Source organism: Thermobia domestica, chromosome 4, assembly GCF_964235325.1.
Source record: "Thermobia domestica chromosome 4, izTheDome1.hap1.1, whole genome shotgun sequence".
Lineage (NCBI taxonomy): Eukaryota > Metazoa > Arthropoda > Insecta > Zygentoma > Lepismatidae > Thermobia > Thermobia domestica.
In genome coordinates this window covers 253,678,715-253,694,397 of record NC_137457.1, presented here as the reverse complement: position 1 = coordinate 253,694,397, position 15,683 = coordinate 253,678,715, and the positions used below count along the sequence as shown (strand labels likewise).

Genomic DNA, 15,683 nt, shown 5'->3' with positions numbered 1-15,683 from the left:
ATTAAATTATATATTTGTATTTATACTGTAATAGTTTAAGATATAGGTTCTTTATAACTAAATGTCATAAAGGTCCTTGTAATTTAATCATAGAAAATTTAACACAGTATTTCAGTGAAATGTGCTTATCTAAACTGTGCAGTAAAGGGGGGAATTCCAATCATTGGGGTAATTCCGATCATTGAATTACTCAAAAGGGACATGATCTGGTGACCGAGACTATGCTTACTTCTCTAGCAGGAGTCACAAAGTACTCATGAAGAGGAAGGACCTTTGTTCTGTTGTTCTGTGCAAGTGATTTCGACATTTGTGTTTTCTAGCTTTTCCTTGTAAATTTTGGTCTGGTTATTTTGCGTAGTAATTACTTGTTATTTTTCTAAAGCTTACAATATGCCATAGCATGTTCTTTTAGCAAATTAACGCTGTATGTTTCACTCTGTGTATTTAAATGTTTAGCCTGCATGACTTTGTTTAATATAAAATGGCGAGTCGGGGTAACTTCGATCAGAGGTGATCGGCCTTGTACTTAAGTGATCGGAATTGCCCCGATGTGTAATAATGTAAGTACGATACGTAGAATCTTTTTAATTAGGGTAGGGAGTGATAGTAGTATGTAGTTTCTACTACATATGTAAGTCATATTCTTCTTACCAGCTTGGAGGAAATTTTGCGGGGAGAAAAATTTAAATAATAGAAAAATCAAGTTTACAGACAACCAGATTCCAACTCGAAACGGAGAAATGCCTAATTAGAGACTCTCGAAAATGTAAATAGACTTATAATTGGGATCTCTCTACGCAATAAGGCATTGTTTAAACATAGTGTCATGAAATAGTTTTTATTCGGAGTTTCTTTAGCAACGGTGTCAATTTTAAGAACCTCAGGTACAATAGGGTTCACCCCTTCTATTTGCCTGCTACCATTAACATGAACGTTTATATTCAAGGTCAATAAATTTATATAGTATGTGTTCTATAGTAGGGTTTGGACACTTGTTCATCCGTAATTGCAAGAGATATATTGGTAGGTGTACAATGACTGAGCGAAACTCATGAGATTTTTTCATTCTGTATATTTACTAAATGGCGATCGGAATTCCCCCAAATCGGGGTACGTCGGATCAAACGCAACCTCCGAAAACAAACGATACTGTATCTTTCTCTTACTTGTGAGCTACAATATGGAAACAGTAATTTGTAGCAAAAGGTTCGATAAATACGAGGGTCATTCGGAAAGTAAAGAACGTTTTGCGCTAGCGCGTGTTTCCCCACCCCCGCTGCCGCTGGGTTATTGACCTGGGCATGCTTTAGCCTCAGTCTGGCACCAGCTGCGATCCGCTACGGTCCGTTATTGCTTCGCTATGCGACTGTAAAATGTGCGATACAATTACTGATCCCGCCAAGTGTGAGGTTCGTGGTGTGATAAGATTTTTACATTCGTACATTTTTACATTAAATACTACCCTAGAACTAGTAGTTTTCCCTCCTCACGCATTTTCCCTTAAGTGATCGGCATTCCCCCACTTTACTCTATATAAACTCACCTAAAATGAGATTTGGCAGGAGTTTGTCCTCGTATCACAACATATTATCTACTCACATTTGTTATCATCCGATTTTTTTTTTTTTAATGATTTAAGAATCGATCTCTTTAAAACAAAGTTAAATAGTTTTGACAAATATGGCGCCTAGTTGTCAGCATTTTAAAATATATTTCTACTTTATACAGTGAACATGTTTTTATTTAATGTTTTAATGTAACTTACTATTTCTTGATTTTAAATATCTACTTCCTAGTCCTCCACAGGAGTCACTCTTATCGTTTGTGCTAGTCTTGCACGATGTTCATTATCCTCTTGAGTAATATCTTTAGGTAACAGGATTTTTATTTAATATTCCACTGTTTCTTCACAATTTTTAAAGTATGTCCCCGTCTGGTTTCTTGAAAGTTAGTACGCCCTAGTGGTACAATCTGCGGCAAAAAACCTGCAACATGAGCATATAAGTTTATTGTGAAATGACGAAGTCTTTTGCTCCAAAATAAGTGCGCACGGGAGGAGGCCGAGGTTTATCCTGGCTTGATTCGTTCCACTTAGACGTTATGTTCATTCCCTGTGCTGTTAGGCGTAGTTTCACAATAAACTTACATCCTCATGTTGCAGGTTTTTTGCCGCGGATTGTACAAGTTTTTTATTTTATGATTTATTATTTTGTACAGATTTTCTCAAGGGTCAGTGTTTTTCTTCAACACAAGAAGGTCAGCTCTTTTTTTTCTCGTTTTATTTTAATAGATTTATTTTAAGTTTCTGTGTACCCTACGCCGATTTATCTCACTAATGGAGTGATTTATCTAAGAAGTATCATCAAGAAAATAACTTATAATGCTTTTAGACTATAAAAAAGTACCTCAGTCTATATTTTAATGAAATTATTACTACTGCGTTTTACATTCTTCATTTTAAAATATGCCTTCTCTATTGTCACATATATATCTTTTATGTTAATCATAGATGTTCACAAAACAGCATACACAATGTGAAAATTTTAAGGCTACAGTACTAGGGACACTCGTATCATTTGTTTATTTCTCATTGATATTATTGTAACAGTACCTGACGCTCTTGCAGTAACACGTTTCTTTCCTTCTTATTTTCAACAAGATCGCCCACTCTCCACTATGGTGTTGGTGTGCATAACTCTCAGGAAAGTTAAGTGTATTGGTTGTCATGGTCCCCGTGGAATAGCTGCCCTGATCACATGATCTTATGTCCCTTGATTGCTATCTGTGGAGCCATCTGAAGCAGATGGTGTTTATAAGACATTCCGCAATAGAAAGCCTGAGGGACGCTAGCTTTTTAAAATTCTTGGACGTCCAGCGAAGAGGCAGATATATTCTTGGGGCAGGTATTTTTTGTATATCGAAAATAACAGTTTTATATTACTTATCTAATTACACTACAATAAAACATGTTTGGAGGAGCAGTTAAGTGGGCCGATGATGCCACCGGAAGTCCCAGTACTCTAGCGTCTTTACTGTATAAGGCACCTACAGATACGTATTCAGCACGCATGTAGTCGCATTCTCCAGACATTCTTCTGTGTGTGTAATGTGAGTGGATACCACGACTACGGTAGTGTATTAGGCGGAATGGCCCCCACGTAGAACATTGGGGGGTAATCTTCTTAAAATTCTGCGCACAGCAACGCAACGCTAAAAGCAATTATAACTGCAATGCAAATTGTTACAGAATATGTCCGCATGTGCTGTAACATGCCGTCGGCAGGTTATTTTCAAATTTTCTGTGTTCATAACATGCAAATTCTGCAAGGTTTGAAAGAAACGATTACACCATTGGTTTCCTGAATTCTCGTCGTCGTTACTTGATGTGCAACATGTCCCTTTCGCATTTGAAATTTAGAACTTGAATTCAAGATGGCGCCCATGGTAGCCATGCAGTCTACTAGTTGAAGACCCCCACTACTACCATCTCTCATTAACAATTTCACATTTTTCTCACTCACTTAAAATAAAAGGATGTCCAAAGACTCTTGACTCAGCCACAGCCTGCATCACATCTAGGAACAGATAAAATTGATGAGAAAAAGAAAGATTACTACTCTTGAGAATAAACGTGTGGGGGCGCGGTGGCTCCCTGCTTGAATTCCAGCTCGCACCAAGTGGGCTTTGTGGTGGACAAACACTGTGTGTGGGGTTTTTACTAAACTCTAAAATTGAACTTACATCAACAATTATATTGAACCAGAAAATATTCGTACATATATTTTGATAAACATTTCTTTCCGTGACAAAAATGGGTACTTCTGCTAGTTATATCTATTTTTAGTAATATTATATCTATTTTTATAAAACTTGAGGTAATTTTCAGGAAAGTTAGCGTGTAACTTTCTTAAAATAAGGATGAATTCACTCCTTGTTCACGACTGATCTTAACTCCATCAAAGTCCTGAGGTCACGATTTACGAATTTCCAGATCTATATATAATGTAAAAACAGCCACTATATTTTTCCCGACCAATGGGTTCCTCATTTACTACGCATATATATATCTGATGTGTGTGCTGTGTAGGTAGAGATTTCACAAAACAAACTTTTTTTTCTTTCTTTAATGAAATAACCTCTACTAAATAGCCGAATAAGCCAACGAGAAATAGGTTCTGAGAAATAAGAATCCAAACTTAAAATTCCCTGACTTTCCCAGGACTTTTTAGGAGTAAGCTAAATTTCATGAATTTCCAGGTTTTCCAAAGTTTCAAGATCGGTGGGAACTCTCTCCATGCAACAGCAGTAGTTCTTAGGTCTCAGAAAAAACGTACGCTATTTTCCATTAAAATCGGAGAATCTTTGTTGACTAACAATTCAACTTATTAAGTGTACCAAACTCAAGTTCTTCACACTGAATAATTTCATTTGCCTTGAACGAAGATGTGACATTTTTAATAAAACAAGTCATTTCATTTCTTTCCACTAGGGAAGCACTAGAAGGGTTATTAAAGTAGAAATTTCGTAGAATCTACTACCATAATGGCGAAACTTGAAAGTTTCAAAACCTAAAGATTTCTCTCTTTAATTTACCAAGTAATGTTCTTACTGACGATGAGAGAGAGAAATCTTAAAAAGCTTTATTTTCAAATTGCTCATTGTTTCAGTAACTTCAAAAATACACAGACTTACCTTCCATTCTTCAATTGCAGCTTTAAAAAGTTGATACCTGATACGGATCGACGAATAGTCAAATTTCCAATAACGATCCTACACAGGACAATGATATTTGTTATGAGATTCAAAATACATTTTTAGGAGCCGCTTTACAGCAAGGAAGAGAGCAAACTATTTTACTGTTGTAAGATAATTTCGTATTCTTGTTCAACGAAATCACAGAAATCTTCAAATTTTTTACTTACTAAGTGTAGAAACCGAAATAAGATTAGATTTTAGAAGCAGTGGTTTCGACATAGATTGGAAGCATGTTAGCAGCAGTTTGGATACTGTTAAGAATACTATAGGATATTATATCGAATAAATCATGCTCCATCTTATTTTAATTTCATGAATAAGTATGTTACGAAGGGTAGTCATAATTTTAATTATCATCTCGAAAAAGAATCAAGCTGCGCCTGTCAAACTTGGTGATGGTGTTAGTCCTTCACTACACATTCACCTTACAATGTGAAACATTCTTCCCCCCGACAGATAACTTGCAGGAGACCTTGCTTGTAGAAGTCTTCATTTTGGCTGTTCAGGAAACGTTTCACCTCGAAAATAACCTCGTCGACAGTTCAGAAATGCCTGGCGCGCAATGGTTTCTTCAATCGTGGTAAGAGGAAAAATACACTAGGTGTCATATCTGGAGAATAAGGGGGGAGGTTCTGTTTCTTTAGTCTTGATAGACTAAAGAAACAGAACGTGTGACTGCGTACTGTGCAAAATAAGTTGGGGCGCAGTCGTGGAGCAAAAAGACCCCGTTGGACAGCTTTCTTTCACGTTTTGTCTCGACAGTCTTCCGTAACCTCGTCACGAAATTTCGGTAATATACTTCTGTGATGGTTTGCTTCTTACGAGCGTAGTCTGTTAACACCACACCACGGCAGTCCCATAATACTCAGCATCACCTTGCCCGACGATGGCTGGGTCTTCGTTTTTTCGGCAGTGGTGAGACCATATGTTTTCACTACTTGCGTTTTTCTCCTTTGTCTTAGGGTCATAGTGGTACAGCAAGCACTCGTCCATGGTCATTAGGCATTTAAAGAAGTCATCTGGATTGGCCTAACACAGTTCCAAAATTTCCGCTGCTGCCTCGGTTCGGCGGGCTTTTTGAATGGGTGTGAGAGTCGCGAAACCTAGCAAGCGGCAACCATTGTCATGTGCAGAATGCTGTGCAAGATGTTGAAAACTGACCCATGACTAAATTTTCACATTTTCTCCCATACCCGCAATTATCAAACGCCGGTCTGCCAGCACGAAGAATTCCACTTCTGCGATTACCATTCTCCACAGAGAGATTATGTGCCATTACGTTTTTCGATATTCAGACTTCTCTGACCACACTAGAAACATCTTCACCACCTAACTAATGTATCATATGATGGTACATTGTTGCCATACGATTCCACCAACTCAGAATGACTATTCCAGCGTTCTTTCCCTTCAAATGCAGAAAACGAATTACCGCACGATACTCTACTTTATCAATGAGCTGCGTCATTTTATTTTGGCTCTTCTGGTGGCGTGCAACGGTACTGTGGCGCAGGAACTTCAATGTGTATCAGGACTACAAATATGTACCTGCAAAGTATACAAAATTAGTTAAGTAACTTTATTTTTTAGAGGTGATAATTAGAACTTTAAGACTACTCCTAGTAGACACGGCTCTAAAGTTACTATTGCTATTATTAGGACAAAGAACACTAATTTCTCAGTTTGTTCAAACATTAACTTCAAGAATTCACGCTAGTCCTCAAGTTAGCGCTCTTGTAGTAAAATACTAAAATCTCGATTCACTGTCTTAAAGAATCTTACATTTTAATGGTTTATTAGAAGAGGACTAAATTTAGGGTAACAAGTGAATTTTTGAAGCCGATGCTTCATTATAAAGTTATCTAACGATAACAGCCAAGGAGTTGAAATGATACCAACTTAACGAATCGAGAGCACACAAAGAGTAAATCGTTTCGTCAAGAATTATCATTACTCGTGTGTACATTATTTCATTCAATACTATCAGTTTCCTTTCCTGATGGCAATCGAGAACAATGCTTAAGAAAAGATTCTTTATTAACGTCTGACACGGTAGATTGATTTAAATCAGTCTGATTTAAACCACTTGATTTTTAAATAAAAATCTTTGATTTAAATCAAATTCTGAACTTAATTAATTTTGAAGTGAAAATAAATCAAATCTCATTTCTGTTCTGTTATTTGGATTATAGAAGATAATAATCATAATACAGTGAAACGCAAATGCATGTACAGCACTGTATGGAAAAAGGTGTTTCATGCAAAGAATGATTAGGGGAAATCCCGTTTTGAACGGGTAACGGGGCAATTCTTTCTTCTCTTCGTAACATAGTGTTTGTAAATCGTTAACTATTCCACCGGGGAAATCACCATCTACATTTAAGACAAAAATTCTCTTATGTGCGCGTCTTTTTGTTCCCAGATGATCGGGGCGTCCGCTCCCCTCTCCAAAACTTAAAAATGTACATTTTACATAATTTTAAGTGAAATTTACATATTTTATACGTGTTTCGTGCAGCAAGCTAGTTCTGGACTGCGCATTTTTTTATATGTCCCTGCCAAATATCAATAACTTTTGTGAAAAAGGTACCATGTTGATAAATATTGCTGCATTTTTTCCTTAATGCTTAAGAAACAATGTTTGGGATTGGAATAGGTTAATGACTGGAGATTAATTCAAAATTCAACCCCAATACTTTCACTTAAATACCAAAGTTGACATTTATTGCTAATTCCTAATGTTTTATTCTTCAGTTCACGACTTGTATTATACGTGGAGAAAGATATGATTTAAATTTAAAAAATCAACAAAAATGATTTTTAAAAGTCATGATTTTTTTTACACCCTGACGTCTGACCATTGCATCGGTTACCCTTAATGCTGCAAGCGATTTTACCTATTTAATCATGGGTTACCTAAATGATCTTAAAATATACCCTTTAAGGCACTTTTATTTCACATGTTGACAACTATATTTTCCTTTTATCACAATAATAATAATAATAAAAAAGCGCGAAAGTTAAATTCATTTACAACAGAATGTCGCGCAAATTAATGCAAGCATCATTTTAAAGCGCGGCAGAAATGTAGGCAGACACACAAAATATTAAAAACTACCTCAAACGTACACAAGGGATCAAAGAGATATTATTTCACCCTGTTATTAGGAAATATTCTTGGTATGTTTGTTCAGCAGTACTCCATTACAAACATTATTTGTAACGTAATTATTTTTTTTTTTTACATGAATGTTAAAAAAAAAAAATTAAAAAAAGTTACACACTGACATTCAAATATCCAGGATATTGACAAAATACCACCATCGCACGTCAGAAAGTGATTCCTTATATCAAACAGAAGAAACTAACGTACAACACACCTAGTCAAAAGTAGATACTCTAATGCTAACTTGATAATCATATTTGTCAAATTAATACACATTATCAATATACTGTGCAACTGACTATCAAACAGCGCTTTATTACAACGAACGGAATTACGGATCTTAAACTGCCTTTTGTAAACTACTTATGTTAGTAATGTTAATTTGACAAGTACTTAGTCTAGGAATTGATTCTCCGAATACGGCATTCTTTGGTCGACATTAGTACTGAACAACTATTCACTTCGATTTAAAAAAATGTCACAAACATAATTTTGATAATATACTTTTAGTCAGTGACATTGCCTAATACATTTTCTTTCAGAAGCACTTTAGCGTAGCCGACTTACCTAAAACATCTTGAAGAAACAAAAACTTCTGTTACCTGTAACAAGCTCGAGCTGTATACAATTTAATAATTAATTTTTGAAGTGTTATGATTATTATTTATTTATTTATTATTTTGTGTGTATGAGAGTGTGTAAATACCTGGCAGGATAAACTGGATCTGTTTAGCTTAACAGAACCTTAAGAATTACGGCTTACAGCAAACCAGATGACCACCGAAACTTATCTCCTCTTCAAAATATATAGCAGACACGGAAGCAGGGAAGACAGTATGGCTAGCCTTATCACTATGCATGTATAATAATTTAGGTTAGTTACCACATTGAAGAGATGATTACAATCCAAAATAGTAGTACGAGAAGAAGTCGGAAAATAAGTTTCCCCTCCTTTCCCCCAAGAAATCGTAAACCAATGAGGCAAACAGTTTAATGCGAGAGCCATCCATACGTCACTAAGTGACATTCGACCAAGATCCTGCAGATGGCGTCATCGCACAGCTAGCAAAAAGTTTGGGTGCCCGGCAAATATAAAAGTTAGAATAATGAATGCTCAGCGGTATTACCAGACACTAACAAAATTGAAGTGTGGTATTCGCAGGAAGCGACCTGCACTTCTGACATCTGCCATTCTCCTTTCTGGATCTTAAGGCATTACCATACCAATTTGAATCAATGACGAAATGAAGACATACGTGAAGGAGTTGTCACGCGTGTTCTTCAAGACATATTTTTCCTTGCATAAACACCTCTGTCCATAGTTACAAGGGGGAACTTACTTTCCAACTTACCCATGTTTAATAGCTTATACAATGTAAATATTTTTAACACAAATTATATTTTAAATCTCTACATTAATAAAATTTTACGTTGAATTATTGGGTTACATTTTAAATAAGGAGATGCGAATACCTCAATGAACGTTTTATGTAGTAGCTGCTATTTGTTCTTACCTTTCTAACGAGCTCGGGGACTACAGATTGTAGTATTCAAAAAGAATTACTTACTACTATCTTCGTAATTTTGCGGCTACAATAAACTATTCAACTTAGTTACTATTTAATTAACATCCCTCTTAAATGAAGACAAAACCTATATTTTAACGTGGGCTCCGAACCACAAGGTTCCACCAAATACAACTTGCATAGAGCCAGTAAACACACAGTGGTAAAGGAATTCAGTGTTTCCAAGATCCTACTTAAAATTAGTTTAAAAGAAAACGTGTTATGAGAGCAACAGTTCTTTTGAAACAGCATGGAATGCACTCAATCTACATACAAATAACTTTATTTTATTCACCTTTCTTATATACACTTCTGTAAAAGACCCTGATCTGTTTTCCGTCCGTGGTATTAAGAGAAAAATATCAGGTAGGAGTTGGTATTTTCAAATCTCTGATTATATAGTATTACTTTTTTTTTTTTTTTTTGTATTGTAAAAATTTTTAAAATAAATCACAAACGTAGATATATTAGACAAATCCTTATACGAAATTTTCGAATCCCTTCACATCAGTTTGAAGCGTTATTTATTGACCGTACATGAACAAATTTGCACAAAAGTGTCGTTTATTGTTGATCTGTAAATTCTACAAGATTTTAAAATTACATATACTCGAAGTGTAGTATAAATACTCAATAGGTATGCTATTTATGTATATCCCATGTTCGAATTTTAAACGTTGTAGTAGTGCTACAATAAGCAAACTGATGTAAAAGGACTTACCGCAACTATCAATACCGCTCCGTATTTAGATGAAACGGAGATATTTCGAGGAACTATGCCTCGATAAGACAAATAATATTTATATGTTCTTTTCATGCAACATTATTTAAAATTTCAAAATCACTAGTTAAAATATTAACATCAGCCAACACTATTCTTGGAAACGAAGATTTCGGCTACATCATTTTCTAACTCCTAAACGAAGCGTTTTGTGATCCATGTTTATTTGGTATAAGGTATCATCTGAATCTGGGTGATGTCATATTTACCAACATCCTACATAAAGCGTTACATCTGATAAACACTACACATAACAGAATACGATAATCATTGACAAATTTTTACTTGCTGACAATAACAAAAAACATAGTTCATTATTACGAAAGCAATCAGAATACTTGTATCACGATTTGTTGGTTTCTACAATTGTGCACCTATTGTCGAAAAAAGAAGTATTTAGAATTACATATATTACATCAGTCCCTAAGCGTTTATGAGCTAATTGCAAGGTACGCCAAATGCGTTTTGGCACTTTATGACTCTCATCGAGTACTCACAACAAATTTTCCGTATTTGCAATCTTTGGAAAACACTGTTAATCGTTGCTTGACGGGCATGCAGTCACTTGAGGGAGACCTCAGGGCAAATTGGTGTTCGTACCTACCTCCTTCAAAAAAGTAAAAAGAACCCACGTTGTACGTTCCTAAAAATTCTCCATGAATATCTTTTCGTTATATAAAAAAATGTATCAAAAAGTGAAGTTCAACTGTTAAGAACACTTTCCAACGCCACAGAAATACCAAGTGCAAACAAAGAAAGACTTGTAAATATTAACACGATCACTACCACTATGGATAAGCCTGAACCTCAAAAATGTTACCACTACGGATGGGCCTAAATCAGCCCAAAAAGCAATATTACCACTTTGGATACGCTTAATCCACCCCCAGAAAACAATGTTACCACTCTGGATAGGTTTAATCCACCCCCAGAAAACAAATGTTACCACTCTGGATGGGCTTAATCCAACTCAGAAAACAAATGTTAACTATTTTAAGAAACCACGCAGTAAATAGACCGTCTGAAAGGTCAACATAACATAAATTTTGGTTTACCTTAACACTGATATAATTGGCACATTTTATTAACATTAACTGACACTCACTTATTATAAGTCCTGTGAATCTCAAGAGAATGATTATATTTCTAGTATGGTTTCAGAACTAATTCTGTTGCCTTCGACAACCAGATAATAATGTAGAACTTCGATTTCACAAATATTTTTATACGTTGTTTAAGTTAGTCCTTTTTCACAGAAAACATTACAATGAACAATATTTTTTTAAAAATGTTGGCTACACAATAACTCACAACTTAGCGGTTAGATATAATAATAATAATAATAAAAAAATCTAGATCTAATACACAGAATCTGTCTAAAAAACCTAGATTGTTTTCTATATTGGTACCGCCAAGTTGTGAGTTAGTGTGTGTAGTGATCAACATTTTAAAAAGTTATAGCTGATTTTGTTGTTTTATGTTAAAAAAAGGACTCAGTTAAATAACACGTACAAATATTTGTAAAGCAGAAGCTCTTCACTAGTGTCTGCCTCTCGAAGTCAACAGCACTGTCTCCCGAAATCATACTAGGAATTCGATTAAGTTTCTCAGAACACATAATAGATGAATGTTACTTAATAATTTCTGGTGTCAGCTTCATAATACTTAATTTAGATAATCTCTAATCTGACACAGCCGGCAACAATAAATGTGTTCGAGAAAAGTCTACACTTATATACAGAAAGACAAGAATTCCTTAACAGTACTTGTAAAATGTTTCGAAACCGCCATAATCTGCCATAACAAATCACAATGATGATTACATTAATTTGCACCCTATACAAACAGATTAATCTGTGCTGTTAATGCATTTTTCGTGTTTTATATATTTTATTCGACTTTCTCTTGCAAAAATGTCTTTATACAATTAAATTACACAATTAATATCTGCAACATATATATAAGTTACAGTTAACAGAAAGCACTGTTTTTGGTTCGAATGATGGCAAACATATGTTTCCTCGTACGAACTTAGTTGCAGAAATATAACAAAAAACGAATATAAAACAAATTTATACAAGTTCAAACCTCTTCTTTACATGAACATGTCGTCATAGCCAGGGGGCGGTAGATGATCAGGATCAGGTCCACCAAATCGTCCGCCTCGTGGCCCACCACCAGGTCGAATTTCTCCAGGATCTGGTGGACCAAAGGGATCAAATCTAGCTCCAGGTGGAACTGCGCCCCTGTAACAAAGGGAGATTAATCAAGCTGTTAATATTAAAAGAGTGAATCTGTGAATTTACTGTTTTGAATAGAGATACAACATGAACAAAAGGGAGGATTAATATCTTCGACGCAGGATAGACTAAGAGGAAAATAGTGGAAGATGGAAGCGCGAATAAAATTGCAGTCTTTTAATTTTATGCCAACATTATGCTCTGTCGAGCGAGAGTGAGATTCGAACTCTTTAAGAATATATGTTTGAGGATGAAATACAAATAATTGAAGACAAAATTTAAGGTTCATTGATATTACGTGATGAATTCGAACAAATGTATATGGCATAAATAATATACGCGCACAAAGTATATTAAGAATTTCTAAGAATAAACGAAAGGGGGGAACAGCCAGTGAGTTAAACAGTCCGTGATAATAATAATAATAATAATAATAATAATAATAATAATAATAATAATAATAATAATAATAATAATAATAATAATAAAACACTTGAATGTCGTGAGGGAATTTAAGACCACTTCTGTTTTGTTTATGCGGCCTCTGGTACTGTATTTATCAGCATAGGACGATAGGACATGGCTGTATTTGTCGTCTCGTGCATTTTAAATTTTAACATTAAATGAGACACTTAACTACGTATATGCGTTCAATGATATATTGAAAATTCTACACTGAAGAAATTTTATGGCGAGATTTTGGCCAGGCGAAAGTTTGGCTCGTGCGGTTTTGTACTCAAACCTGGAAGAATTACTGGAATGATACGAATAGAAGAATGCTGGGAACTTCAAGAAAACTTACAAACATGGTAAGGTCTATCATAAAATCACAGACATAGGATCGAAAAAGCAACTCTACGCACCAAGAGTGAGTGCTCTTACCACTGAGCAATTATATTTTAAAGGAAAGTACTGCTTCTTCATCTTCTGAAATTCAGGAGGAAAATATCTTTTATGGTTAAGTTATATCGTTTTTAACAGAGTAAAATCATTTTCTGGAGGAGGAAAAGCTCAAAATAATTTTGTTCAACTAAATACTGGAAAAGTATACGAATATTACTGCAAAGTTTTTATACCTTTACTTCGAGAAAAGAAGAAGATAGGATGTTTCCTGGAAACTGGCGTATTCCTGAAATAAACTAGATGTGGCTTTTCAATTGCCTATTGGTCTTACATAGTTAGGTGTAAACTGAAGTATATGTTCGTATGTTTGTCCGCTATACAAATCCACACTGTTGGCCTGGCATACTTCTATATAACTATAGGAAAGAGACAGTAGACTATTTAAAAGGTTTAGCAAGCTGTAGTAGATGTCGTGAAGTAAACTGTTTATATAAAGCAGTTCATTTTGTTCTTCAGAGCATATGATTGATTTGATTGGAGTTCAGCGACGAGGCTATGTGAGACGTGGGATTCGAGCCACATGAGCTCCAACCGGGAATTGAACTTGGATCTCCGGCCCCATATAACCACGAGAAAGCTCTTTGTGAACGAGTTGCAGTGTAGTCCTTCTGCATTCTTCTCATGCGAAGCAGGGGACTTATGCTATTGTCTGTAAAATTATTTTGTTCGTTTATTTACTGGAATTAGCGTTCCATTTCAGCGTTCCATTGGGGATTATAACACCTGGACCTATAGTTTAAGGTGGTATCCGAACCTGGTAATGCATTCAACGCAACTCCCACTGGAAATCGAACCTGGGATTACATGTATCAAATTAGTGCCTAAAACACTAAACAAGTGGGAAGGATTACGATAATATTATTAACGCCCGTAGTGTTTCTACAAATTATTCTACGACATATATAACGTTATATAAAAGTGAAAAGGTTCTTGTTCGTGACGCATCACGGGAAAGCGGTTAAACTGTTAGAAGGAATTTTTGAATATATATATATACACATCACGAATCTCTAATCATGTTACTTTGATTTTTTAATCATGTTACTTTCATTAAAATGCGTATCCTAGGGGGAGTGGGGGTCAAAATTTATGCGAAAAATTGAGTATCTTACGATCCTGTCAAGTTAGGAAGATGAAACTTGGTATACACATTTGTCATTAAAATTGTTTGTGGTCGCATCACGGGGAAGTTTGAAATTAATTTTGAACATAGTTAATACCTACCTTGAGCCTAAAGGGGATAGAGGTGGTTTAAAATAAAATACAGTATATCACGAACCGGTCAAGGTAGGAAGACAAAACTCGGTATATACATAGCACGTCCAGAGAGTAAGTTCCGTTTCAATTTATCTCCACTGCAGCGCTGCGATCGCAGTTCCGCATATGCTCGGTAGACGCTCTGTATCAAGGAGAAGAAACGTGCGCCATTTGGAGATCGCTGTCAGTCACGTACGCTTTGTTGTGCTTGTTTACAATGTCGGTGTTGATTGAAAATCCCGCCGCTTGTGAAATCAGAGCGGTGATTCGTTTTCTGAATGCGAGGAAAGTGAAACCAAGTGAAATTTATCGGCAAATTTGCGATGTTTACGGACAAAATGCGATGAGTGATTCAATGGTGAGAAGATGGGTCCGACAATTCAAAGAAAGACGTAGTGACGTGCACGATGAAGAACGAAGTGGGCGTCCATCTTTGGTTACAGAAGAACTGGTTTACGCGATTGATGACAGCCCTGACCTCGCTCCTAGCGACTTTCATCTGTTCTTACATCTCAAGTCTTTTCTTGGCGGTCAACACTTCAACAATGACGACGAGCTGAAAGAAACTGTTTCCAACTGGTTGAAGACACAGGCGGTAAACTTCTATGAAGAAGGTATACAAAACCTTGTGCCACGCTATGACAAATGCCTGCAAAATTTCGGCAGTTATGTGAAAAAGTAGTTTAAGAGTTGTAGAATTTTGTGCAATAAATAATTTTTCTATATCTGTACACAATTTAATTTTATTACCAAACGGAACTTACTTTCTGGACGTACCTCGTATATAAACTCTTTAAAATAAGTGAAAAAAAAAATGAAATGAAATCTTTGTTTTATTCTCGGGGTTCTCCCGGTTAGGCTAAAGGAGACGGTGATAATGAGAAAAATAAGTGAGATGGTGGAATGAAGAAAATGGGAGGAAACGGGAGAAACCCAAGAAAACCCGAGCACGGTGTTTGTCCACCACAAAATCCACACGGTGCGAGCTGGGAACGACCCAGGGGCCCCAAGCACCG

General features: G+C 35.7%; 1 protein-coding gene across 2 annotated transcripts in view; it reads right to left on the bottom strand.

Moving 5' to 3' along the window:
• Window positions 1-3,797: 3,797 nt before the first annotated feature.
• LOC145683988 (proteasome inhibitor PI31 subunit-like) overlaps window positions 3,798-15,683 on the bottom strand; it is a 46,514-nt gene continuing 34,628 nt past the window's right edge. Inside the window, exons 5-6 of one of the 2 annotated variants that reach the window (XM_081755749.1) lie at window positions 12,356-12,513; window positions 3,798-6,303 (exon numbers count right to left, since the gene is read on the bottom strand). In XM_081755749.1, coding sequence (XP_081611875.1) covers window positions 12,363-12,513 — 151 coding nt within the window. In that variant the 3' untranslated portion in view covers window positions 3,798-6,303; window positions 12,356-12,362. Of the gene's footprint in view, window positions 6,304-7,689; window positions 12,514-15,683 lie in introns of those variants that run through there. The other variant, XM_081755748.1, reaches the window with a different exon arrangement.